This window comes from Rattus norvegicus, chromosome 19 (genome assembly GCF_036323735.1).
Source record: "Rattus norvegicus strain BN/NHsdMcwi chromosome 19, GRCr8, whole genome shotgun sequence".
Classification (NCBI taxonomy): Eukaryota; Metazoa; Chordata; class Mammalia; order Rodentia; family Muridae; genus Rattus; species Rattus norvegicus.
In genome coordinates, this window is record NC_086037.1 from 54,982,152 (window position 1) to 55,010,054 (window position 27,903).

The window sequence follows — 27,903 nt, forward strand, 5'->3', positions numbered from 1 at the left end:
TACAGCTCAGGTGAAGCACCTTCCAGGCCTCCTGGGGGCTCCCTGCTAAGGCCTGAACCAGTTGGGTAGGCGGGAGTCATCGGCCTACTCTTTCGTCTGCCTCCTTCCTGCTCCAGTTTCATCTACCATAGCAGGGCGGGTCTTCAAATGGCTGCCATGTTCTTGAGGTGTGGCTCCCACCCCCTATCGGCCGCGGAAATCCCACCCACCCACCGTCCAAGCCCAGCCTCCAGGAAGCCTCCCTCAACTGCACACTGCGCCAAGTGTCTCCTGTGGCGGCCTCCGGGTCCCACCAGAGACTCGCAGCCAGTCACGGTAAGAGACTAATCTGTCGCCGTCGACCCCTGTGTGTCCTCCAGTCTTTCCCTCACGCGGGCTGGAGCCGCCCATTTGTCACCAGGGCGTGGGCCTCCGAGGGCTCCTCCCAGCGCAGGCCCGAGCCTCATGCACCCAGCTGCACAAGATCCCGCCATTCTCGGGGGCCTCGTGCAGGGCTGTCTGGGCCTGCTGCTGGCATCTGGTGCAAGGGGACAGGGACATGAGCGCTATATACGGGTCTGGGGGTGCCTTGCATGGGGAGGAGGGAGGGCAAAGCAGCCATTAGGAGTCCTCCGGCTCCTGCTGCATCTTGTGGAGCAACTCTCCTGGCCGCTTCCAGCAAGGCGGGAAACAAGTCCTCGCCAAGTCACCAGCGTGAGGCCACCTGGTCTCCTCGGCCACACGAAGGCTCTTTCTCTGTTCTGAACCTGAGGAGAAGCCCTTCGCCAACTGCCTCAGATCCAGGACCCCACCTCAGCAGCTGGGGCTGAGGTGTTGGTGGGAAAATGCCCCCGGAGTCTCCTAGGGGAGCCTGAAGAGATGGTGGAGACCAGAGGGCTGCAAGAGTGGCAGAGGGGAGCGCTCCCGTTAGCCCACCACATCCTCTTTAAAGAGGGCTAAGCAGTCCAGTGACGAACCAGCTCCCAGTCAAAGGAGCTCACGAGAGCAGCTGTGGTGAAGCATGTCGCCCCAAGACCCTGATAATGACAAAGGCTTAGGTCAAAGCTCCCTAGGAAGAAAACGGAGAATTCTGGACAGAAACTGGATTGTAGGATTCGGAATGCAAGTGTTCAGTCTCGGGGTGGGTAAGGACAGCGCCTTGTGTGAGGCGACCGCCATCATCACGCTTGTCTAAAAGGAGACCCGATAAGGCTTGGAGAGTTGGACATTCCCCGTGACATCAAAGGACCAGATGAATACTGAGGAGACGAATAGTGAAAAGTGGCCTGGCCCATTGTCGTCCCTTCTTCCTGGAACGACCCTCCTGTATACTGTTCAGAGCAAAAGTCACCTCTCTTTTGCGTCTCCCTAACCCTCCCCACCCCCCATTCTGTGACCTCAGCCTACTCTTTACCGCCCTCTGCCCTTTGGACTTGAAACTGCAGGCGTTTGCACCGCATAAGGAAGACAGGAAGTGTTTGGCACCTGCGGATATTATCGTTTATACATTTTCATCAACAGATGTCTAGCTGACTCTCTCTGGAGCACTTTGTTAAAAGAGAAGCTTCTGGAGTGGGCGATAGAAGAGGTGGGGGTAGCTCTCTAGTGAACTACCTAGGAACGACAAGGGCCTCATAGGTGGAAATTAGATCTAAGCTGCTCCACACTTACCCACCAGAGAGCACAGTCTCAAATAAAGGTCTGCAGGTCAATGCTCTTGATTCTAGTATCACCTAGGTGTTGACCCACCAGCTGGGGCACATCTTTGCCTCCACGTACCTCATTTAACTGTATTCCCTTGGAAGGGGACATCTACAGCTGACTAGCCCTCCTAGGTTTGCAAAGGTAAGAAAGCACAGGGTAAACTACCCAGAGTTCACCAGATGGAGAGAAAGAAGGCTCATGATACTGGGACTTTCAGGCCTTTAACTCTTTATTGCTTTTTTTAATCCCTTGAAACTTACACATAAATAATGACCCAAAATCCACCATTTTAACTCTATAAAATGTACAATTCAGTGACGTCACAGCGTTGAGCAACTACGATCATTTTCCAGTTTTAGAACATCTTTGTCGTCATGTGTTTCCAGGTTGGACCTCAGCTTCCCCATCTGAAAATAAAGCTAATAATAAACAGCTTTCCTAAGACTGGAGGAGATGTCATCAAACTTCTGTTTCCGTAGTAGGAATTGGCTTGCCTTTTAGTGGATATTGAGGGACGTGGACAAAGCCCCGAGATCAGTGAGAGCAACAGTGGTGCCAGATGGCAAGTAAATAAATGTTCATTTGGGGCTCAGTGATCCTTAGGGGACTCTGAGACACAGAGGCCAGTGTTGGGGAGGTCCCCTGTGGTCATCGAGTGCAGCCTTGAGGTGAGGATTTCCAGAGAGGGCATGATGCTCTATCCGCTGTCCCAGCCCACTCTTATAGCCACCTTGTGGGGAAGCTTATGTGTCAGGAAACTGAGGCTCCAGAAGGAGCTGAACCTGCTCACTATCACAAACCCGGAAGTACTCAGTAAAGCTCTTTCAAATATTATAGAAAGTCGTATGTAAGGAGAGGGGAGGACTGAAGAGATGGCTCAGTAGTTAAGGACGCTGGCTGATTTCTTCCACAGGACTTAGGCTTGATTCCCATCAACCATATGGGGGCTCGCAACCATCTAATAACTTCAGTCTCAGAGGATCTGATGCCCTCTTCTGGCCTTTGGGCACTGTATACATGTGATACACAGGCACATATGCAGCCAAAATACCCAAACACATTGTTAAAAATAGCTCACGGGGCAAGAACTAGATTGCCAGTCCAACGGAAGTGCCTCAACGAGGCAAATCTTTGCTCTTGATCAAGATGGTATGCTTGGAAGAGCAAGAGCCTTAAAGAGGAAGCACGATTAGTTTTTATTCTAATGCGGAAGTGATTGCATCTTTCCCCTGTTGGCTAGGGTTTGATCTCACAGTACTCTGAGACTGGCTAGTTTTAAACAGTACAAAGGAAACAAAGGGGAAGAGAATCAGTTTATTTAATTTGAGAATGCAGCAGGGTCTTTGTGTAAACAAAGGTTTTTAACCAAGTTTTTTTTTTTGGGGGGGGGTGATCAAAACATTGGCATAAAAGTCTTAGAGGGTAGTAGAGATGAACCTTGAATTCCAGCACTCGGAAGGCAAAGACAAGTGGATTTTTATGAGTTCAAAGCCAGCTTGGTCTACTAGGGAGTTCTGGACCAACCAAGGCTACACGGGAAGACCTTGTCTCACAAGTTGAGAATCACTCCAATGTCCTTTAATAAGAAATGCAACTATAGCCAGGCACGGTGGGCACCCATATTTAATCAAAACACTCAGTAAACAGAGGCAAGTGGATCTCTTGAGTTCAAGAATGGCCACGTCAACCAGGGCTGTACAGTGAGACCCTGTCTCAAAGAAACAAAACAAGCTGAAAAAAGATTTTATTTTCTTGTCCTAAACACAAGTTTTGTAGTATTTGATAGGAAAAAAACCCCTCCTATTTATTACTTCTTACAACAGTAAAAATAGTCATCTGGGCTTGGATTTGTATTCTGGTCTTAGACAAGAAACGGGGATTGTATCCCCCGATCCCACTTTAATTCTTGTGGTTCCAAATTAGGGACAAAACCCAGGCCCTGTGTCCCTCACTATGTATTCCCTGTGAGAACCAATAAAGAGATATTCACGAAAAGATGGATTGTGTCAGGACAGGGATTTATGTGAAGTTCCCTCCTGGGTAGTTACACAGTAGGCTTCAATAAACAGTTAACCACTTCATGGAAAATCCAGTGACCCCTTTGAGAAGTTTTTTCCTCCAAGGGCTGTAGTGACCTCAGGCACTGTCTCCCCTTTTATGCAGGAGTTCCTCAAGGACTCCTGGTCTCAGGTCCTTTGGTCCGGTCTTAGGTCCTTGGCACAGACTTGGCTCATAGTGCATGGGAGCATCTATGTATCTGTTTGATATACAAGTGACCAGGGAACTTCATTCCAAGATAAGGGACAAGCAGGAGCCAAAGCCCGAGGGTGGGAACATGCTGCTTAGAAAACTGTGGGTCGGGGATGGCAGAAACATTGAGCAAATAGAAGAGAGCGAATGTACTCGTATCTTAAGCACCAGACTTCCAAAGTCTTGGGGACAAGAAGAGGAGGGAGAGGAAGGGATGGGATTTTGGAGATGGGAGGTAAAATACTTCTAAGCAGCAGCCATTGCAAGATTTTTGCTTCGATAGAAGAAAGTCAAGGGATGGAAAAGAAGCCAGAGTAGAAAGTTTGGTAAGGGGAGAGGTCAGGCATGGGGCAAATGAGGCAGGAGGATAGGAGTGTCCAGACCCACCAGCAACTGTCCTTTTGTGGGAAGGAACCAGGGAGCAGAAGGGTTGTGCAGAGCTTCTCAAACATGGTTCTCTAACCACTACCACCAACATCACCGCCACTGCCACCACCGCAGCCACTGCCACCACCGCCACCACTGCCACCAGCAACAGCAGCAGCACCTCACATTAATATGCTCACCACAACACCACTGATATCACCATTACCACCACCACATCACTAAAAACTAGCACAGTAACATTAATCACTATCATTACTACTAGTCTTGCAACCATTACTCCCACTACCATCACCATTACTGTTACCATAGTAACGTCATCACCATCTACAAGCACCACTGCATCACCATCTACAACTGCCACTTCTGCCACATTCCCATCACCATCCCCATCCCATCCCCATTACCAACCCCATTTCTACCACTACTCCCATCCTGACATCACCAATCTTCTCCATCATCCCCATCTTGACAACCTCCAGCATCTCCAGTATCACTACCGTTCCAGCCACCACAACCATTTCTCCTAAGCCCCGATCTTCATCCCCAAACACCCAGTGAGAAGTACAGATTCTTAGCTTTGGACCTCTTGTATGAGAATTTCTGGGATGTGAGAGATCAAGACCTCTAGAGGACTCTGAAGGATGCTCAAATTTAAGAACCTCTAGAAAGACAGCCACAGAAATTCAAGGTGGTTAACTTCAGAAACTCTGGTAAAAGATGACAGGCATAAATACAAACCAGGGTGCAGGAGAGGGATGGACCCCCCTTTTGCTAACTCCTTAATGCTGGCTTGCTGAAGATTGACACTAGGAGCAAAAGAAATTCACCTAGAGGTGGGGAAGCAAGTACCTTTTGACCAAATCCTGGCTCTTATGGGTGAGCAGAAACCCAGAATACACCCCTGAAGTTTCTCACTCTCTCTGCCGAACATATGTGGAGAGATCCCTGCCTCATTCTCCACCCAAAAACACAAGAGCTCTGTGCGAGTGTGGCCACGCCCTGATTTTTACCAGCCATTCAGAATGCAGCATCTCACTGGGTTCTCACCCAGGGCTTCAGTATTTGTTAGGCCGGTGTTTACCAAAGGTGTTGGGCAGCCCACCACCCTGACTCCCCAGGCATGGAAGGATGGATCCAGGCCTATCTGGGTCTTTACTCTCTCACTTTCAATCTCTAGGCTTTGACTTACCTTCTGAGGTGAGTTCCCAAGAGTATTTTGAGTGCAGGGTTGCTTGCTCTGGGAGAGAAGAGAGGAGAAACCGTGACTTGTCTCCTTCAAAGCCTTGTCTTATGTTTATGGTGAAAGCCTAGTTACCTTGAATTCAGAAGCCCTGACTAAGGAGTCTCATTGTCTTTATGCTTTAGTTAACTTCCATAAGAGGACTTGCAAGTGTGGCTTCACTTATTAGGGATCCTTAAGGTGCATACGGTCTGTTCCCCTCTGCCTGCCCTCACCAGGGCTGAAACTAGTCATCCTCACCCCACCCCATGTCCCTAGTTAAAGGAAGCCTGTTGCCTCTCAGAGAAAATATGTTAACTGAACAAATGACCTAACCAGAAAGCACAAGGAGGATGATTTGGGGAAGACGAAAAGCCATTTGGCCCTGGCTCAACAGTTTCTAACGTGGCCTGAAGCATTCCCCCGGAAGAAAAAGCAATATCAGGTCTTGTTGTGACTAACCCCCCCTCCCATTCCTTGTTCCTATTTTTCAATTTCTATATTGGAAACACAGCTATTCTTCTTAATCTGTTGTACATGTGTGAACATATATGAAAATAAATGTCCACCCTTTTTATGCAAAGTTAATATATGTTGAACATTGTTCTGAGCTTTGTAACCCCCCACCCCAATACTATGAAATGTTTCATGTCAATGAATGTGTCCTTGTGTTTTTTTTTTTAAACTACTGTGTACTATTCCACTGTGGGGATGGGCTATAGCTTACATCACCAATCTTTATCTGTGCTGTTAGGGGTTTGATCCAATGTATACATATACCATTTTGTACATATCGAATTGTGCCTACAGGATAGCCTTGTGAAGGAGGGGATGTTAGCCTTGGTCTTATGGGTACGGCTTCTGTTGAGAGGTAGGAAAGGGAGCCAGAGGGAACACAGTATGAGGCTGTTCTGTGTTTTCTAACCACTTGGCCTGGGACCCGGAACTCACTTGTTCTACACTTCACTTTCTAAATCTGTGGTGTGTGCCCTAACACTCGAGAGGCTGAGGCAGGAGGATAGTCAGAAGTTTGAGTCCAGCCTGGGCCACAGGATGAGATTTTGTCTCAGAACAATACCTATAAAATGGTTCAGAAAGGCTCAGAGTTCAGTAATAAAGTGAATTCCTAGCATGCGTAGGGAAGGCCTTGGGTTTGATCTGCACGCCCCTAAAACAGCAATCAACCAACCATAAACATAGACCATATGGTGGCAAGGATCTATGTGAAACATTTAGTTTAGGGCCAAATATACAACTAACCATTGGCAGACTGCTGGGTTTCTGTTAAAGCCCTGCTAGGAGGCGTCTATGAGAGACATAGATTGAACCTGGCTGACAAAACCATTGTTCTGAATGGAAGATTCCCTCTCCATGGCTACCCATGTCCCTGAGGTTTCTCTTAAGTTCTCTTAACAGAAAACATGGCACTGAGATGGCTCTGTGGTTAAGAGCACTGACTGCTCTTCCAGAGGTCCTGAGTTCAATTCCCAGCAACCACCTGATGGGTTATAGCCATCTGTAATGAGATCTGATGCCCTCTTCTGGTGTGTCTGAAGACAGCTACAGTGTGCTCATGTAAACAAACAAACAAACAAACAAACAAATAAATAAATAAATCTTTAAAAACAAAAAAGAAAGAAAGAAAACGTGGAGTTTCCCAGGGACATTTCTAGGATTAGCTGTTGGGTAGGTTGGAGTGGAATCTTTCTAAATAGGGCACTGGCTTGTCTTAAATTCACTGATTCTCCGGAACAGGCTGCAGTTCAGTGTACTTTCTTCCATGTATCATTTGCTGCTAGCCTTCTACAATGTTCCACAGCCTTCAGGGTGACTCCATTCCCATCTTAGAATTATCTCAGGGTACAGCAAATGTCAATTACGGGCAGGCCAGGTTTTCAACATCTACATCCTGTCTCACCAGACAGTGTCTTATGTTTGAGTCCATGGTACCAAGCTCCTCCACACTGTCTCCTGTCGTGGGTGAGACACCCCATGGCCTGCATGTGGATTGTCTGTTGCCTCAGGGTTTGGGTAATGTTGGGGATGAACCACATTTGAAATGGGTGTGTCCAAATTAAAGGGTGAGTTTGATTTTGTCTATGCAGAAGCACAGTCAGTTTCTGCAAAAGTTGGTTGGCAATGTTTTGAGGCTCTACATTAAAAGAGGTGTTCTCAGAATATTCGGAATAGACTTTGTGCAATATATCTGATTTTTTGCCTCTGTTCTGTGTGTGAATATGTGTGTGTGTGTGTGTGTGTGTGTGTGTTCCTCTGTGTGGATATGCATGGGCACTTGTGTATGCATGTGTATGTGTGTGTGTGTGTGTGCATGTGTGTGTGTGTGTGTGCATGCGTGTCTGTGTGTCTTGTTCCTCTATGTGGATATGGGTGAGCACCTGTGTGTGTGTGTGCGCTCTTCTGTGTAGATATGTGTGGGTACCTGTGTGTGCATGTGTGTGTGGGCCAGAGGTTGATATCCACTGTCTTCCTCAACTGTACTCAGCCTCTTTTGAAATTGCTTGTGGGGTGAGTGCATGTGCATGAATGTGCATGTGAACGTGAGTGTGCACATGCTACACAGCACAAGAGGAGGCCAGAGGGCAGCTTCTCGGCTGGTCCTCTTCTCCTGTCTTATTTTGAGACAGGGTTTCTCTGTGTCTATTGCTAAGCTGCGTACTCCAGGGCAGCTGTCTTCAGGCTTCTGAACAGTTCTGCTCCCTCTTTCCATCTTGTTGGAGAAGTGCTGAGATTATAGACATGTGCCACCACATCTGGATTTTTACACAGGCTTGAGGATTGAAGTCAGGCCATCTGACTAGTGGAGGCATCTCCCTGGGCCCTTGCCTTATCCTTGCTTCTTTTGAGGCAGGGTCTCTCATTAAACCCAGAGCTTAGTAGTTCAGAGTGGCTGGCCAACAAGCCCCAGGGACCCTGTCTCCAACTTCCCGGCACTAGGATGACAGATACATGATTGGCTTCTCACATGGCCGCCTGGGAATCTGCACTCAGATTCTTCTGCTTGTGCAACAAGCGTTTACCAACAGAGCTCCTGTCCCAGCCCTTTTCTGTTCTCTTCCGTAGTACAGGAGATCAGGATGACTTGGGAACCCAGGATCTGTTTGCTGGGTCCCTAGAGCCAGATGGTTCATTAACTTGATTGACCCAAGAACATGAGTGAAGAGAAAGAGGACTCATTCAGGACACTCAGAATTTATGATGAAACAGAGGAGATACAGAAGATGCCAGAAAGCTCTGGTATTTTTCCTCATCATGGGCAACAAGAGCAACACCAAATGGACAGTGCACAGGGAATGCTCCAGCTGCCCCCATGTCCCTCAATACAGCGTGGCCCTGTTTGTCAGGAGATGCACAGTATGACCCAGCAGCAGTGGGACCCTCAGGCCCAGGACGCATCTGGGCTCCAGCCCATGTGGTTTTCAGAGGCCGAACCAGAAGGAGGAGCCAGCTCAAGGTAAGGCTGCAGCGAGCAAGGCTGGGCAGTGATGGACCGTCCTGGGCAAAGAGGGCCAGGCGACAAGCTCTGCACCTCACACCCTCTTCCCTCTCTTCCCTTCTGTCATAGCTTTCAACTGGGAGATGCGACTGGTAAGTTCTGGCTATGACAGTGTGGGTGGGGAGGGGGAGTGGCCCAGGATGGATCCAAGATGGAGGATGAGGTACCCGGTTTGGCGTTACGGGAGTTTGTATCTCTGTTACTGTGATACCCTGTCCATGAGAGGTGGATGTGACTGTTTCTCTGCAGGCCAGTTCTCTTCTTCATCCTTGCCCAACAGAGAAGTCTGGTCATTCCTCAAAGCCATTGTAAGTACCTTAATACAAAGTCATTGTAAGTACCTTAATACAGTGTTTTCAATACCCAGGCATCATCCCTCTTTCCAACCCATCCTTGAATGGAGAAGTGGTGTGTTTGCACACCTCTTCCCTTTCCCTTAGGTAGTAGCAATCTGGTATGCCACCTTCTTAATGAGGTGTTCTGATAAGTAGGCCCTTTAGCCCACAGTGTTATTTCTACAGGAGGTGTGACTTGGGGGGAAGGGGAGTCCCTGAGCCAAACTCTCATGAGAAAGCTTAGAAACTTGGGGATAAGGGACACAGCAGGCTTCCCCCTTGGTGGACCTGTCCTGTCCTTTCTCCAGCCTCCCATTCCAGATGAGGCAGTGGTCAAGCGGAAGTGCCCACGTGGTTCCTGGAGGGTTGGCACGCTCCGCCATGGGAAGCGAGTCAACGCCATTGCTATCAGCAGCGCTCCCCGCCATGTATACACGTGTGGCACTGGCTACATCAGGGTGTGGGATGAAGATGCGCTGCATGCCTCCGACAGGGCACCTCAGGCCCAGCTGGACTTTCAGGTGAGGGGCTCTATCAGGGTTAGAGAGGTCAGCCAGGGCCTCGACCCCCAGCACTGCCGAGTGTATTGACCGAATGTGTTCTTCCCCCAGGACCCTCGGAATCGTGTCCTCGCCTGCAAGCTGTTCCCCGATGAGCAGAGTCTCATCACAGGGGGAATGGCCAGGGCTCTGACTCTTTGGGACCTGGCGCCCACCCCCCAGATCAGGGCTCAGATGGCCTCCACGGGCCCCATATGTTACTCCTTGGCTCTTTCCTCTGATGCTCACATCTGCTTGGCTTCCTTCAAAGGATTCGTGGAGATTTGGGATGTGCAGAACCAAATCTTGATCAGGTAGGATTTCTCCCCAGAGTCAATCAGGTCTCTCTTGGGAAAAGGCTTGAACAAGTGACCCCACTTTCCCTTCTTGGCAGTAGGACTATGCCAAGCAGCCTGAAAGGTGCATCCAGGGGCTTCCCTAACCCTGTAATTTTGAGGTTAAGGGCAAAAAGTTTCTGAAGACCTCTGAGTCATTTTCCCACCAGGAAACATGAAGTCCCTCCCTACGGTTCCCGCTGTGTGGACATCACAGGCTTTAAGTTCTGGACAGGTGGTGAAGACACCACCCTATATTCCTGGGACCTGAGGAGCTACCAGAAGCTGCAGCAACACAACTTATGCCATGAGGTGCCTGCTCGGGTGCCTTCAGGACAAAGCTTGACCCAAGGGCGGGGGTTTGGATACGGGTGAGGGCTGGTGAGTGTGAATTTCAGGCAGGGCCTTGAGTTGTGGCACTGGCATTCTTGAATGCTGACCCAAATCTTCCCACAGATCCTTAGCATTACCCACGACCCCAGTGAGGAATGGGTGCTAGCTGGCTTGAAGATGAGCGACATCGTCATCCTGCATGCTCACCGGGAGGAGAAGTATAAAGCTGTTGTCCAGAGATACACACAACATCACAACCTCAAGTTCGCCTCCTGCGGTGAGTTAGACGCCAGGTGACGGCCGTGGGTCCCTATCTCCCTTCTCGCTCATGCCTCCCTCACAGGGGCTTCCCATATAGAAAGAAGCAGGAGGGTACAGGGAGACAGATGCTTCAGGAGTTCCATCTCATGGGCCTCTTGTTCAATAATAACTCACCATGTCCTGGGTATGGAAGGAGGGTGGCAGCAGAGGAAGGGGTGGCTTGGGCCATGTGTCTGGTTCTTATAAGGCAGGGAAAGAGAAGATAGTTGCTCTCCCCCCTACCGCTCCAGTCTACTTGAGGACAGCTGGAACTAGAACAGAGGCTCAGTCTATGAGCCCCACCCCCATTCTTTCTCTTGCCAGGGACATATTTCATGGCCACCCTGGATGAGATGATTCACTGCTTAGCTGCACCCTCTCTAAGAAGGCTTTTCCAGGTACAGAGGTGGGGAGTCAGGGGGCACTGAGGGTGTATGCACTGAAACACTCAGAGTTTGTGGCCCCAGATCTCTACTTGATGGGTCTCAGAAAGAACTGGAAAATACCAGTGAGATGGCTTTCTGTAGTAGGAGGGGTTGAGGGCTGGTCCTGTGAACCCATGGTCTTCACTTTGAGCTTCGCTCCTGACACAGTGAAACCCTGGGTCTACGTAAACCTTGGACCATGAGGTCCTCATGTCTGGCTTGGTGGCCCACCCCTCCGTGATGTCTTCCTCTCTTTCTAGGCAGAGGAATGCTATGACATTCTGTGCTGTGACGTGTCCTCTGATAACCGGTATCTGGTCACGGGTTCCAAGGAGAGTGCCACAGTATATCAGCTCTTATATTGAAGGCTGTGGGCTGCGGTCTTGTCAGTGAAGAACCAGGAAGATCAGACCGTGTGAGCTCACACTACCGGACATCTTCCACACCTGCCTCCCTCTACTTGAGCCTTGATGGCTGGCTGGCTGCACTCTCAGGCTTTGGTCATACGGCTTGGGGGGCTTTTCTTTTCGTTTCACCCCCTATCACTGATTTCTGTGTCTGGCAGGTAACTTTATGAGATACGGCTTTGGAATTAATAAAATAGAGGAAAACTCAGAATACCGTCTGTATGAAGTTGTTATAGTAATGACAAAAAGCAACTTAGAGAAGAAAGGGTTTATTTTTGGATTACAGTTCTGGTGGGATAAGGAAGTCATAGTAGCAGAAGCGTGGCGGGGAGATGGGAAACTGGGAAGCTGAGTGGTCACATCTCATCCATTTCATGATGATGCTGATGATGATGATGATAATGATGATGATGATGGTGGTGGTGGTGGTGGTGGTGATAATGATGGAGATAGATGATAGATGATAGATTGATAGACAGATGGTAGATAAATAGATCAATTATAGATAGATAGATGGATAGATAGATAGATAGATAGATGATAGATCGATAGATAGATGATAGATAACACAGTGGCATCCTTCCTCCTTCTTCTATAGTGGGAGGGACTGAGTGAGGACCGATCCTATGAACCCATGACCTTCACTTTGATCTTTGTCCATTGACACAGTGAAGCTCTGAGTCTACATAAACCTTGGGCCTTTTCTAACACGTCTGCCTGCATGCCGCCATGCCTCCTGCTATGACGATAATGGATTGAACCTCTGAACCTGTCGACCGGCCCCTATTAAAGGTTTTTCTTTTCCGAGAGTTGCTGTAGTCACGGTGTCCCTTCACAGTGGTATTACCTCCCAACAAAGATGCCGTGGAGCACAATAAACGTGTGCTTTCACTATTATGTTGAGGTCTGTGTGTCACTATAGTCCTAGGAAGAGCAAGCATTTACTTAAAAGGGCCAAGTGGTGAATATTTTAGGCCTTGTTATAATTGATGTTGCAGCTCTACGGTTTTGCTCCTGTGCCAAGCAAACAGCCACAGATAGTAGATAAACAAGGGAGTATGGATTTGATCAGTGAAACTTTATAGATAACAAGCAGGGAACCGATTGTCCTTCTGAGCATACGTCATCAACTCCTATCAATAATATAGGCAATTTTAAAAACTCTATTCAAAAGGTATAGAATTAGCTTGGTGTGATGGTGCCTGCTTTTAATCCCAGTACATGGGAGGCAGAGGCAGGCAAATCTTTAAGTTCAAGACCAGCCTGGTCTACAGAGCAAGTTCAAAGGCAACTGGTATAACACAGAAACCCTGTCTGGGAAAAAAACCTACACCCACGTGTACACACACACACACACACACACACACACACACACACACACACACACGGCAGGGGCAGGAGCAGGGGCAGGGGCAGGGGCAGGAGAGAGGTTGCCAGTGAAGCCATTCAGCGAGGCTGTAGGATCACATAGGCTTTAAAATTAACGTGTTCATCAAATAAGCCAACTGTGGCACAGTCACGGGGACACACTGTGCTGCATTAAAATGGAAGAGAATTCTTACACACACCATAGTCTGGATGAATTTCAGGACAGCCATAAAAGGACAAGCACTGCACTGTTCCTTCCCTGAAGCCTTTAGAGTCGGTGATTCAGAGACAGAAACTAGAATTGTCATTGCCTGGGGCTGAGGGGAGGGACATGAGGGGGCTTCTTGTTGAATGAGGATAGATGTTCGGAGTTTTTGTTTGTTTTGAGACAGGGTCTTATGCAGCCCAGGCTGGTCTTGATCTCACCAAGATGGTGACTAACATCTTGGAGATTAACTGCCTTTCAAAGTGGCTGCACCATCTTACCATCCCACCAGCAATGAATGCAGATTCCATTTTCTCCATGTCCTCACTAAACCTTTGTTAGCATGCCCTGTGGCGGAGGCTGGCTTGAACTCCTGATCCTCCAGCCACAGCCACCTGTGTGCTGAGTTATAGACAGCACCATCACGCTTGGCCTCAGATGTTCAGTTCTGTAACAGGAAAACCTGGAATCGCGCAGTGATGGTAGTTAGACGCCATCACACGCATGTCCCCGGTAGCTGAATGGGACAAACTCTTCCTTAGTTTAGTTGCCTTTGTTGGGGATTTTGTCCCAGCAGTGAGAAGAGTAACTAATATATATGAGAGAAGGGATCTCAGACACGGGGCAACAGTGACGAGGTTTCCAGCACTCACATGGTGACTCGCAGCCACCTGTAGCTACAGGTTCAGGGGATCTGACGCTCTCCTCTGGCTGCCGTGGGCACTGCATACACGTGGTGCTGTTACATGCAGGCAAAAACACAACACACAACACAAAGATGATGAGATCTTGAAAGAAAAAAACCCTTCTCATTTGGAAATTCACACATAGGACTGACTCATCCAGGGTCGTGAACAGTTCAGTTCCTAGCATGTTTATGGTGTCAGCTTTCAGTGTTGTGACAAAGTAACCGAGTAAAAACAACTTGAGGGAAGAAAGGTTTTGGCTTACAGTTTCAGGCCCTACTCAGTAGCCAGCTCCATCACTTTGGGCCTGAAGTGAGGCAGAGGGAGGCAGAACATCATGTGGGGAGCAAGTAATGGAGCAGAGCCCTTCACCTCATGGCTTCTGGCAGCAAAATCTAGCAATAGCATGGTAGGGCTGGGAACAGAATGCATCTTCCAGGTTACCTTTGTCCATCCTTCCCCTGTCCTGACACAGACACACCACACACACACACACACACACACACACACACACACACAGACACACGCACACACACACACACCACACAGACACACACACATACACATAGACACAGACACACACAGAGACACAAATACAGAGACACAGACACACACCACACACACACACACACACACACACACACACACACACACACACACACACACTGCACCCTTTCAAGCCAGGTAATTCTAGTGATTACCAATTGCTCCAGGCAAGGAAGGAAAACTTCTTAAACTTCTTAAGGCTCTGGCTTTTCTGGTCTGATTACATTGGTTAGCAATGGTACTATTATATTGGTAAACATGTGTGGACCTTGAATGAAAATTTATCCCCCATAGGCTCATAAGGCAGGGGGATTGTAAATTCAAGGCCTGTTTGAACAACTTAGAACTTCTCTCCAAACAACAGCAAAGGAACAACCAAACCACAACCACAACCATTCCCAAACCAAAAAGGACCGAATGGGAATCAGCCATGGGAATCAGCCAGTGGGGAGTGGGAGGTGCAGTCACTGGGCAAGGTCCCAGGCTTTAGACAGAGCTAAGCAAGCCGTGGAAGGTAAGCCGATGAGCAGCACTCCTCTGTGGTCTCTGCTTCCAGTGTTCGCCTCAGCTCCTTTTGGTTATGAACTGTAAGCTAAAAATATGCAATCGAGGAAGCCTTGGGTAGAAAAGTCACCGAGAAAGTGAAGCAGTTAGGGAAGGCCGACATCGCCAAGCCTGTAATTTCAGCAATTTAGCAGGCAGAGGCAGGAGGATTGTACATTTAAGGCCTGTTTGGGCCATCCAGACTGAATTCAGGGCCCTCCAGGTTGGTCTTGGTGAGCGTTTTAGCACAGCAGCAGAAAGCAAGTGGTGACAATGGAGGAACCTGTGGCCGGACTGTGACGTGAATTTTTTTGACTTTGTGTTATGGTTGGAGGGGGGGGATTGGGTGAAGGGGACATAGAGCCTTCGCTACTTTTCACTGTTTTGTAAGTCTGAACACTAAAGGAAATGCTAACACCAAAGAGTGGATTTTCTTTTGGCCAGTGGTTCTCAACCTATGGGTCACAACCCCCGTGGGGGTCCCATATCATAGCTCCCGCAGACCAGGTATGTATATTACGGTTCATAACTGTAGCAAAATTACAGTTATAAAGTAGTAATGGCAACAGCTTTGTAGTAGGAGGTCACCACAGGAAGGACAGGATTAAGGGTCACATTAGGAAGGCTGAGAACCTCCGGCTTAGGCCTTGCCCCAGAGAGTCTGAATCAATCTAACAAAGCCGTGACCATCCTTTAACAGCCTCGATTGGAGTTTCCAGGATTCAGTCTTGGTGGTCACCCTGACTACATGAAGAGATAATCAGATGAATGAAACGCACTGGTGTTTCTGTGGGGCTGTGTCTTGAAAGAATTGCGATGTGGGACTCGGGGTTGGAGCTGAGATGGGAAGAAATTGTTCCCACTGTGGGTTGCACTGGGCAACAGCCAAAAGAAGACCCTGGAAAAAAGCATGGTGGGTGCATATGCCTGACCCTGTTATCCTTGCTCCTTTCCTCCCTCCCTTCTTCCTTCCCTCTCTCCCTTCTTCCCTCCCCCTTCTCTTTCTCCCTTCCTTTTTAATCTTGAAAAATATTTTTGATACAGGGTCTTTCTATTTAGCCCCACACCATCCTGGAATCCCCTATGTAGACAAGCTGGCTTTGAACAGAGATCCACCTACTCCTGCCTCCTGAGTGCTGGGATTAAAGATATTTGTCACCACATCTGGATCGAGGCGCCCTTCTCTCTGGGTGCCTTCTTTTATCCTCTGCTGGTTTCAAACTCTGGCTTCTGGGGTCTTTCAGTGTGGACTCAGCATGTCAGTGTGTCTTCAGGACTCTTCTAGCACCCTGCCTGGACTTGGACTGTTCATCTCATCTCCTTTGCTTCTTCAGTAGAGGGAGCACTGTTGGCTCTTTCCTGCCATGGAAGTCAATCTGATAAATCCCCGTACATGTTCGATTCCTCTAGAGCACCCAGCAAGGGTGAGTGAGTTTCTAAGACTCTGTGTCAAGAGGCATATTAAATTTAAATTTTTGAAACCTAAATGCTCCAAGGCCATTTGGGTCTAATGATTTCTTTGTATCAATTTACTTGGAATGAATTTAGTAAGCCTGGGTCACAGTTATTGTAATCAGTGTTGTGGGGATGAAATGTTAGGACAGTTCCTGTACCTAAGGAATCTGTAACCGGAAAAGATGCCTCCTGGAAAATAACTCCAGAAAGGGCAAACGATGGTCCAGCCCCGATGGGGAGGGACCTGGCGCAGGCCTCTGTGGGGCAGGGTGAGCAGTTGGTTTGTTGGAATGTGCTGGGAGTGAACAATCCAGAGGCAGTTAGAAGGTGGCTATGAGATAGAGGGTCACGGTTGGTACCGAGACAGTTGGAGAGAGAGAAGTCAAGGCACACACACCGGTCTCATGACCACAACAGGGCAACTGGTCAAAGATGCTGGTTTTGGAAAGAGATAAGGCCTGGATCTGCCTGGCTTGGTGAGAGACAATGATGTTCTTCCCATCCCACAGGATCCAAACTAACACAAACCAGGGCAGGAGACCCCTTAAGGCTCCTATGAACTAGAGCAGCAGAGCCATGAGGAACTCGGACTTCTGGATGGCACGAACTTAGCTCCTCAATGAAGAAAGCAGAGAGTAGCCGTCCAAGGCTCATGAGGGTTAGGGGCTGGGAGTTGGGGCTGCTCGAGGTTCTGGGAGAAAGGCATGTGTGTGTCCATAGCCCACTGAGCTTTGGAGATGTGGGCCTGCTGGTCAAAGAAGAAGACTCACAATAAGATTTTCCTCACAGCTGTGTGAGGATGAATTATGCAGGGAGATGGGGTACCCTGAGGGTCACAGAATCATAGACAGTCTCATGTTGGAGGCTACAGGAGAAGGGACATGCTTAAGCTGGCATCTGGTTCAGGTACCTTTGCAGGTTGAGTTGTGTGCCTATGAGGTATGTATGTATGTATGTATGTATGTATGTATGTATGTATGTATGTGAAGGGACATGCTTAAGCTGGCATCTGATTCAGGTACCTTTGCTCTCAAATGCAAGTTGTGTGCTTGTGAGCTATGTATGTATGTATGCATGTATGTATGTATGTATGTATGTATGTATGTATGGGACAAAGTCTCATCTAGCCCTGGCTAGCCTCTAAATCTCCATGTGACCAAGAATAACACTGGCCTCCTGATCCCCCTTCTGTTTCCCTAGTACTAAGATTGGCTTTGTGTTCTCTCATCTCTAAAGTGGGAAGACGCTGACACCAAAGCCTCGCAGCAGGGCGAGATGAGCGCCTGTGTATGAGGCTGTGATGTAGAAAAAAAAGCACTCAAACCTCGTTATCGTTAATAAGGGGCAAGAAGAAACTGAAGGGGCAGCTCAAGGTGCCACTGAGAATTCCACCATGGTGCAAGCTCACTGAAATCCTGTCTGGGAAGGGCGGGAAGCAAGCAGAGAAGAGGCATGGTGGCCTGAGCACCCTCTGAATGCCAGGTACGTAGTGCACATGGCCACGGACCATTCTTATTCTATCCTAGGAGTGTCTGCCCTTATTCTTCTACCATGTAACGGGCGTGTGGTTAGCAGAGGACTATGTCATCTGGCTATGGATGACCCTTGGCCTGAAGGCTGATTTCCCTCTGAGATGGCCATTCTGTGGGGGCCCTTTCAGAGGCCAAAGCTGGTGACCTTGAGATGAACCAGGATGAGGGCACCTGCATACTCTGCCAGGGTGCAACATCTGAGAAAGGACAGAGTCAACACCAGAAGGTCATTCAAAGGCCCAGGTTGATTCCCCATGGTCCCAGTTTCTATGACTCCCCCCATGGAGTCTAAGAAACCCGGGATGTAAATCAACTCTGTGTGTCAGCTCTGAGCCTCCAGTCTGATCTAAGCCTTTCGCTCCCACTGCTGCCCTTAATCTGGTTCCTTGCTCACACTGATTCCCTCCCAGCCTTTAGGACTTAGTACCGTCCCTCTATCTTGTTCTTTAGGTCTCTTCCACAGGCCACTGAAATCTAAATCATTTGCACAAACCCAGCCAGCAGCAATCTTACACATCCCGCACCCATGCTGACTCTGTTTCCCTAGGTGTCAGGGTGATTTCATAGCATGAGTCCAGGTGAGAGACTATATTTAGCTCATACCACATATCTGCCCTGGACTATATATGACCACAGAATCTCTTTGGGTTTGCCTGCAGGGAACCGGCTAATGGCTCATGGGATTTCCAAGACTCTGCCCAGGCACCATTTAACAATGTCCTGTGCCCAGTCAAGCTTGGGGAGATGGGGGGATGGGCAGTAGTGTCCATGACCGTGAGCATGGAAAGTCAGGGTGTTTGGATGGTGCTTGTGCCTTCCTTTCCTTCCCACGGTGCCTGGATGTCTGCATCTATTGACCGTCAGCATAACACAGGACCAGATGCTCCCTAATGACTTTTTGATAACTAGGACACGCGTTTCTCAAACTTTAATGGGCACAGGGATCCCCTGGAGAATCTGTTAAAATGTGGTCTCTTAACTGAGGCTTTGGAATGTTCAATGTGTGTGTGTGTGTGTGTGTGTGTGTGTGTGTGTGTGTGTGTCCTCCTCAATAACTCTCTGCGTCCCTTTTGAGGCAGCACACTCTCACTGGAGGTTAGAGCAGGCTTCTTCAGTTCTAGGGTTGCAGACTTGTACCACCATTCCCGTGATACATGTTGGGGATCCAAACACAGGTCCTCGTGTTTGTACTTTACCAACTGGGCTAGCTCCCCAGCCTGAGAGCTTGCACTTCTAACTGATTTTCAGTGATCCAGGCTTGGAGCTGTAGAGGGTCTGCTCCTGGTTCCCAACCCTAGCTGAAGACTAGAATAGTCTGGCAGGGAACTGCCCTGCTCATTTCTTTCTTCATTAACTTTTTTAAAAAAGTGTGTGTCTGTCTTGCATGCGCTTGCAAATGAAAGCATGCAAGTAGGGGTCAGAGGACTGTTTGCAGGAGGCAGTTCTGAGGGCTCGGGAGGGGGAAGTTTGAACTCAGGTCCTCATGCTTCTGCCGCAAGCCTCTCCCCAGTCTTTGTCCCCATCCTTTAAAAATCATGCCCTGAAGCTGTTCTCAACCTTGACCTCACTGTGATCAAAGCAGCCCCCATCCCATCCCAATCACACTTGCCGTGCCCCGCCCCCAAGCCTCCGGTTGAGCATTTGCTCTTAGGATCTGCTTCTGACCCAGCATAGACACAGCTGAACCAGTTCCCACGGAGCGAGCATCCCTCTTCGCCACCTCACTGGAACTGTCTGAGAAATGTCTCCAGGCACATCCCCTTGGCTCCCTTATCAGAGTTGAGGGGTAGTTTGGGCTGTGCAGAATTTCCTACCACAGATAGGTAAGGGGCACATTCCATATGTTGAGGTCCCAGGTATAGATGATGTGGGCTTTGGGGGACCCATTCATTGGTGGTGTTAAAATATAAAGTACTTGGGGGACATTGTGGGAATCCCATCCGATACATACCTGGCCTAAAGGGGAGACAGAGAGGCACCTGGAGAGCGAGGAGGTCTCTTAGTGTGCTTTCTATTACTGTGATGATTGCCATGACCAAGACCAACCTGGGGACAGAAAGGGTTTAGGCTCACATACCCTAATCACCCTCTTATCACCAAGGGAAGTCAAAGCAAGAAGTCCAAGCAGGAACTGAAGTAGAGTCCACAGAGGAGTGCTGCTGACCGGCTTAATCCTTGTGGCTTGCTCAGTTCATTCTCTTAGACAACCCAGGGCCACCTACCTGCTCAGGGACCGCACCTCCCACAGTGGGATGCTGGGGTCCTCCAGCATCCATCATTAACAGAGAAAATGTCCCAGAGACTTGCCTCCAGACCAATCTGATGGAGGCATTTTCTCAACTGGGGTTCTCTCTTTCAAGATGACCTCAGCAACATCTGATCAGCACACAGGAGCAAGACAGAGGAAGCACCAAAGGCAAGGACAGGGAGTAAGGGGGCCAAGTCTGCTCCTTTTCCCAGAATGCACTACCTTCTCCATCCCCATCTGCCTCTTTTCTCATCAAAGCTGGGGGATCTATGTCACAAACAGACCCTACCATTTAGATTTCTGTGGCATTTGCTTTTCTATTTGAGACCAGCAGACTGTGAGATCGTTGTCAAATCTATACTGCCACTGGTTGTTTTTACTTTGTTGATTGGTTGGTTGGTTTTGTATCTGCCTTGCTCAGAAAAACTCTACAGGGGGCTGAGAAGTCATTCCTGGCCCCCGTAGTGCCATCCCTGGTGTCTGCCATACAGCAAGTCCCCAAAGATGCTGGTATGTTTAGAAATGCAGTAAGAGGAAATCAGGATGTAATTTGTCCACCACCAGGGCTCCTGGGACTTCAGAAGACAGATGTGATATAGAGTGGAAGGAGCCTCTCTCTAGGACCCCTTACTCACTCCTGGGACCCATCCATCACCTGCTTGTAGCCAAGATTTGACTTGTTCAGTAGCTAGCCAGCAGAGGGCGCCCAGGCTCCTGCTGCAGTTTCTTGGGTTTCTGGTTCTCTACCTCTTGATGGCAAATGGATAGTCCTAGTAGTAGCAGCAGCCAGGTTCCTCTCAGTCAGGGTGGAAGGGCAGGGGGATCTTCTCTGCACAGCCTGCTCTCTGTGGGACGCGGAACGGAGAAGGTTCCAAAGAAGCAGAGCACCCTGGGTCAAGAACACAGATCTAGTTGTGGCTTCATTCTCCGACCAGCTGTGTCATCAGCATATGGTGGGGCTCCTCTTTCCCTGCCTGATGTAAGAGATATCAACTCTAAGCCAGTCTGGGCTGAGATGCTACTGTTTAAACTAGTGAACCCCCCAGCTTTGGGGGGCTTCCATCCCCCTGAAAGGATCAGAGTCATAGGAACCCAATCTCTTTTGATGTAGAAGGAGGCCCTGAGGTGGGTATTTTCCATCCCCTTCCCAAGGCCACCCATGTGCAGTGACAGTGACAAAGCAGCCAGTCCAGGAGAGATTGCTGCTTTCCAGAAAGACCTCTCCAGAGCACCCAGCTAAGGATGGCGGGGGTGGGGGTGGGGGTGGGGGTGGGGGTGGGATCTGCGAAGTGCCTGTTAACTATGAAATGCACCAGACAGTGCTCTATGTCGGTTCTGCTTACATGACAGGGCCTGGTGGCCGCTAAACGCTGCAGGTGTTGGGCAGGCGGGACGTTTAGCTTCACAACATGAAACTTGTCTTAAAAATGATCGCTCAGAGGTTAAAAGCACTGACCGCTGTTTGAGAGCACCCCGGTTTGATCCCCAGCACCGACAAGCATTAGTAACTCCAGTCCTAGTGTGTTGGACACTGTTTTAGGCGTCCGTGGGCACCGCACACACAGGATGCATAGGCATGCATGCATCTAACACATGCACGAAGTAAGTCCACCTCAGACACTACTGTCTTTAAAGTTATCCTTCTCAATTGGTTGGGTGTGTGTGGACACGAGTGTGGTCACGAGTGTATGTATGCGGAGCCCAGGTGTGCAGCTCAGAGGACAGCTTTTCAAGAGTCATTCTTCTCACAGTGTGGGTCTTGGGGATCAAACTCAGGTCCTCAGGCCTTGTGGCAAGTGACTTTCCTGGCTGAGCCATCTTACCCGTCCCTAAATCGAAATTTTTTTTTTTGGTTCTTTTTTTTTTCGGAGCTGGGGACCGAACCCAGGGCCTTGCGCTTCCTAGGTAAGCGCTCTACCACTGAGCTAAATCCCCAGCCCCCCTAAATCGAAATTTTAAAAGTCACTCTGACAAGTATGTTCCCTTTGGTGTGTCTGCCTGGCTGAATGTTTTCTTTTCTGCTCTTTAAATTACATTGTGTGTGTGTGTGTGTGTGTGTGTGTGTGTGTGTGTGTGTGTGTGTGTGAGACTTGGTGGGGGAACATGCTCACACCCACGCCATGGTGCATATGGGGAGCCAGAGGACTAACCATAGGAGTTAGCTGTCTGCATCTACCATATAGGATCTGAGAATTAAACTTAGGTCGTCAGGTTTGGCAGCAAGCTTCTTCACCCACTGAGCCATCTTGCCAGCCCCGCTTTTGTACTCCAAGACAAACAAAAATGAGAAACAAAAATTAGATTTGGATGTATCACCAAACTATCAGGAAAAAAAAAGACATGCTTCTGAAAGCAATTTGGAAAATTGCAGCTTCCTGACTGCCACAGGCTTCCTGTGGACATAAAGGTGATGTGCCCCGTGGGTCTCAATAGCAAAGGGGTGAAGGAGCGGCGGTCGGGACATAATGGACAAGGTCCAGCTCCTTGGGCTGGGATTCTCATGCTCAATACCAATTCCTGGTGTGATAAGGTTGTCGCATAATCTGTCACCTGCATGGCCTTCTGCTATGAAACAGAAGCAGAGAGGCGCCAAGGGACCCCAGTAGCAGCAGCAAAGATAAATAAGGCGACCTTGGGACTAATGGTTATTTTCTTTTCGTTATTTCTAGAGAATGGCAGATTTCCGGCCTTGGACGGAGCACAGAAAAAGTCCTGGTAGCCTGTGAGCAGGCAAGTCAGGGATAGTAAGTAAATCCTGGAGCTGGTTTGCTAATGTCACAAATCAGCCAGCAGCGCTGTTGATCTACCAAGACAGGGCAGAGAAGGAACTGAGTCCTCGAGGCATCATATTGGGAGCAGAGAGCTGGCTAGAGCTGAACCTGGAGACACCTGCTCCGCCCACCATGCCCCATGGAGAGACTAGGGAAGCAGCGAGCTGTCCAGCTTCCCATAAGCATCAAAGATTAATGCCTGGAATCCACCTCCGCGGCTGCATCGCGTCAGACCTTAGTACGTCATCTGCTTGAAATGACGTCTTTTGGTTCGCTAGTCTCAGCGTTCATGTTTCATGTGTGAGCCAGATGGAGAGCGGAAGGGAACCCGGGGCGCCTGGATTCCCACCTCGGGGGGTCCACAAATGGGCTCCGAACTCAGAGTTCCGGGGGGGCGGGGCATGGCTGCGGCTTTGCCACTTACCAGCTGTGTCATCACAGGAACCTTGTCTAAATCTTTGTCCCCCAGTCCTCTTTTCTGTCATATGGTGATAATGGTCCCGATCGGATACCTGAGAGGTTTAAATGAGGTCGTGTGTAGAAGCGATTCATTCAAGCAGCCTTCCTTTCAGTTACCAAGGCTCTTTTAAAAGGTCGAATTACTTGAAAAGAAAAGAGTACCCGACCTTGATAGCTGAGCATTTGGTTATGACGGGTGGGCTCGTCAGTGGGCATGAGGGGCTGCTGGGCCCGATCCCCCACAAGCCCCGGGGTTCTCCGTGTCTTGTGCCTGCATTTCTAGAGTCTACACTGTTTGTTCCCGGCAGTGGCGCCTACAGCTTTAGTTTGGGTGCTCAGAGAGGGCCTGGCTACGATTGGATGCCTGGTGTGGGGTTCACTTGCCTGTATTTAGGGCAGACCTCCTCAGCCTCAGCACTATTGACATTGGAACTGAATTATTTGTTTGTGGTAGTGTGTGTGTGTGTGGGGGGGGTGATGGGGCTTGGAGGGGGCAACAGGGCGAGGGGGGTGCTGGCTGTCTTATGCATTGTAGGATGATTGGCACTGTCTACTCATTAGATGCCAGAAGCACCTTCCATCCCGTCTTGTCCCAGTGTTAACAAAGGAAACCGTCTTTAGACCGTGATGAATGGTCACCCTGGTAGAGAACCACAGCGTTTCTATGTTCCCTTTGGGGGTGAACGTCTATAACTGGTTATAGCCAGCTGCGTTGTTGTTTGTTGAGATTTCTTAATCTTGCTGGTCCCCAACTGAGTCTGCACACTGACTGGAGGTGTTTTCAAAGTTGAAGGACTGGAGACTTTCCGAATCCCCGGCCCCAGTATTTGAAACAAATGGCTGGGTCCTGATCTCGACAGCAGATCACCTGCTGCTGGGTTCTTGTGGTGCCTGTTGCTTTACACCTAAAGGTTTGAAGCGCCTGCACAGCTGTCTTCAGTCCTTCCCTGCTGGGTAAAACATTGGTCGAGGTTAAACAGTGAGTGCTGTACGGGGAACAGAAACACCTGATCTTCTTGTAGATGGACATAGTTCTCTTTTTTATTAACCACAAACTTGAGAGCCCATTGTTCCTCCTCCAGGTAGGCATCAGAACAAATAGTATGTATGCTCTTTTGACCTGTTGGATGGGAGTCGGGATGGAAGCATCTGGAATCTGTTATTTAGGTCTTTCTAAATCCCCGGAGGAGACCCCTGTTCTGGACTTAGTACTGTGACGAAAGCCTGTGGTGCCCTTGATGGCTGCCCTTTTATTTGCCATCCATAGGCAGGGGGTGTGGCCTGCTTCTTGTTTGCCGTCTCAGGCGCTGGCTCTAAGAGTCTGGCGGACGCTGGGGGACCAAAGAAGCTCAGGATCTGGTGCCCCCCTCTCACGGTCTGGTGTTGTTTCCACCATTTCAGGAAAAGGGGGATGTCCCTCCTCGACACGTTTACGTTGTGGTTCCTTTGCACTTTCCTGAAGAAGGAAAGGTTTCCATCCAAGCACAGATCCAAGATTAGGGAAGCTTTCGGGTGGGGACAAGGTATAGTGTTTCCTGAACAGGCAACCCTCAGGCAGGGCTGAAGTTGCCAGTGTCAGGTGGGTGGAGAGGTGTTGGGATGGGCAAAGCAGTTTGGCTCATTGCTGGCAGTTGGAAGAATCAGAATTTTGAAGGGTATTTCTCGGCAGGTCAAAGGGTAGCCTCGGATTATGGCATTTGTCACATCTTTTTGGACAAAGATGTAGTTTAAGTTATGTCTTCTCAAGGAGAACAAGGGAACAAGCATTGGTGGGGCTCAGAGAGATGCTTGCTGGCTAGAGTGGTGGCCTCCTTGGTGGGGTTGGCCTCTTTATCACAGAAGTCACCAGTTACTTGTGTCCTGTAGCTAGCTCTTCAGGAGAGATGGGCTCTTGTACTTGTTGGATGTCTGTGGTGTGATGTGTGTGTGTGGTGGGGGACCTTGGACCAAGTTAGGGAGAGGCTGTGTGCTGTGCATGCCTGAGGCTTCCGGTGACTGTAGGATATGGCAAGGCTTCCAGTGACCTTAGGATATGGTGTTGGAGGCTGTTTGTGACACAGTATTGCCCCGTTCCAGTGGTCAGGAGAGCTCCGTGGTGGTGGGTGGCCTCTTCAGGACGTCTCTGCTGATTGCTGCTGCTCTGAGCTGTTTGAAGAGCTTCTCTCTCTCTCTCTCTCTCTCTCTCTCGCTCTCGCTCTCGCTCTCGCTCTCGCTCTCCGCCCCCCCCCCCATATATATCTATTAGGAGATTGTGCTTCTGGCTGGCAGATTCCCACTCCTATTCAGGAAGCACTCTTTCAACCTCTAGGCTTAGGAGGAAGGCTTGTCTGCAGACTGGCAGGCCTTTGCCAAGGTCATCCTGTGTCTTTAGATTTTTATCCAGGTCTTTGATTTGGTGTTGGTTCGTGTTCACCTCCTCAAGCAGCTTCTTCTCTTCCTCCTTTTTGATCAGCTGTCTCCGTAGCATTGCCACCGCCGCCACCGCTGCCCCCAGAGAGGGCTGCCCATGGTTTTTGCCTTCATTTTCTAGAAGTGCGGGGAATTTGGGGCCCCTTGTCCTGCTCTTCCAGATGATTCCTCCCCCCACCCCGCCCCCGCAAACCACCCTCTTTCTTCCTGACTTTGACGGTGGTGGCGGCAGAGCTGCAACTTGCTGCCACTAGCCTTCGGAAGGTTCCTCCCTGACCCTCCAGAGCCATTTTGGTGACCCCCTTTCCCCCTTTTGACTGGTCGGCAGTCTTTTGTAATGGAGATCACGCTCTGGCTTCTCTGAGTCTCTGGGTTGTCACCGTGGGATTCAGCAACTTTCTGACTCTTGGGGCATCGGACGGATACTAAGGGTGGGTGGTTAGCATGCGGCTGGGCTGGCACGAGACATGTAAGGCAAATGACACCAAGAAGTTATGGCATTTGTGTAACTCCTGCAGGAACACCCTGGGAGGAAGGCCCAACACTCCAGGACTTGTGGTGTCAAATCTTTTGGATATTTTTTTCCTCTGTTCCTCTGTCCCTCTGCCCCTCCATCCCTCACTCTGGGCATCCATCCATCCATCCATCCATCCATCCATCTATCCATCCATCCATCCATATCTGTCTGTCCATCCATCTATCTGTCTACCTCTCCCTCCTGCCCCCACACCCTTTGCCTGTGGCTCTTGGCTCCTTCCCAATGATCTGATTTCACCTTCTGCCTTTAGTGACGCCTCCCGTCATCTGAGGAACTTGACTTTAGTGACTCATGAAACCAGGGGCTGAAGGAAGTCACACTGGAAAGGGATTCCTCAGCGGTTCACACCCTCTTGCCTTTCTAACAACAGGGAGTCCCTATATACCCTTATGATACCTGCCTTGAGCTCCCAAGCCTCCAGGTCTTCCACGGCTGCAGTCACCCACCCCAGGGAGTGAGGGGGTGGGTGAGGTGAGTGGGGTGGATGGGGTGGCGTGGGTGACTATGACAGAGCTTGGTTTTGTGCTCGGGAAGGGCTCTTAAGAAACGTGACTTTAGTTTTTAAGGTGAGTATTTGGAAATCCTCTTGTTCTTTAACCTTCCACCAGTTTGCATTTTTGTGCTCTGGACGATTGTAGTGATCAACCAAGAAGACGGTGAGACTTTGTGTTCTTCCCCAACCACTTGGGAGGTGACATGGCCCATGCTCTCTGGCCCAGGCTCTGTTGAAGGCTTCTTTTTCCCTCTGTATTTAAGAGGAGTTGGTCCAAAGGGCCTGCTTGTGTGCCAGTGCCAGTGTGCTCACACGTGACCTTGGGTTTGGCTTAGGGCCCTGTTCTTGCCATCTTGAAGTTCTTGATAACTTTTTGAAATAGTTGGCTTTTTAGCACTGGGCTCTACAGATCAGTCCCACAGTTCTGAAGAAGGGTCAGGTCAGAGAAGGAAGTGTGCTGGTGTCAGAGTGGAGGTGTGCCCATAGAAGGCTCCTGAGTGGAGGGGACGGGCAGCTAGAGGCTGGTATTGAAGGGTGAGGAGAAAGGACAGGGTTGGAAGACTGAAAGGCTTTCTAAACAGGAGGAACAAGTCTGGGAATTATAGGGAATTCAGGAAAAGAGAACCCCCCCCCCCATTAGGATGGTCTGCCTGCTTGTGAGACAGATCTGTATAGCAGGGCCACCCCAGTCCTTGGCCTTACTATACATAGCCTGAAACACAGTCCCAGCATACCTGTCAAACAGCTACTACCTTCACTCTGAGTGCATGTGTGGTGTGTCTCTCTGACAAGCAGCGGGTTTTCTGAGACCCCGCCCCCCTGAGGGAGGGGAGTAGAAGTCAGTTGGCCAGGTGGCATCATCGAGGCCAGAGGTTAATGTCAGACAGTGTTCCTCAGGAGCTGTCATCATCCTTGTTGTTGTT

General features: G+C 49.5%; 1 protein-coding gene and 1 long non-coding RNA gene across 3 annotated transcripts; both read left to right on the forward strand.

The window, feature by feature from the left end:
• Positions 1–147: 147 nt before the first annotated feature.
• Tle7 (TLE family member 7) lies at positions 148–11,935 on the forward strand. 2 transcript variants are annotated; one of them, XM_003751880.6, is made up of 10 exons: positions 148–315; positions 8,902–9,011; positions 9,123–9,145; positions 9,303–9,361; positions 9,697–9,909; positions 10,000–10,241; positions 10,433–10,574; positions 10,719–10,872; positions 11,220–11,293; positions 11,581–11,935. In XM_003751880.6, the coding sequence occupies exons 1-10, from the start codon at positions 148–150 to the stop codon at positions 11,683–11,685; spliced, it is 1,290 nt and encodes a 429-aa protein (XP_003751928.1). In that variant the 3' UTR covers positions 11,686–11,935. The 2 variants fall into 2 exon arrangements, with proteins under 2 accessions (XP_003751928.1, XP_017456929.1); XM_017601440.3 differs by lacking the exon at positions 148–315 and having other exon boundaries at positions 8,136–9,011.
• A 4,899-nt stretch (positions 11,936–16,834) lies between these two features.
• On the forward strand, positions 16,835–23,972 carry LOC102553877 (uncharacterized). Its single transcript, XR_361838.5, has 3 exons — positions 16,835–17,006; positions 17,767–18,012; positions 22,980–23,972. It is a non-coding gene; the product is annotated as an uncharacterized LOC102553877 (long non-coding RNA).
• The last annotated feature ends 3,931 nt before the right edge of the window (positions 23,973–27,903 follow it).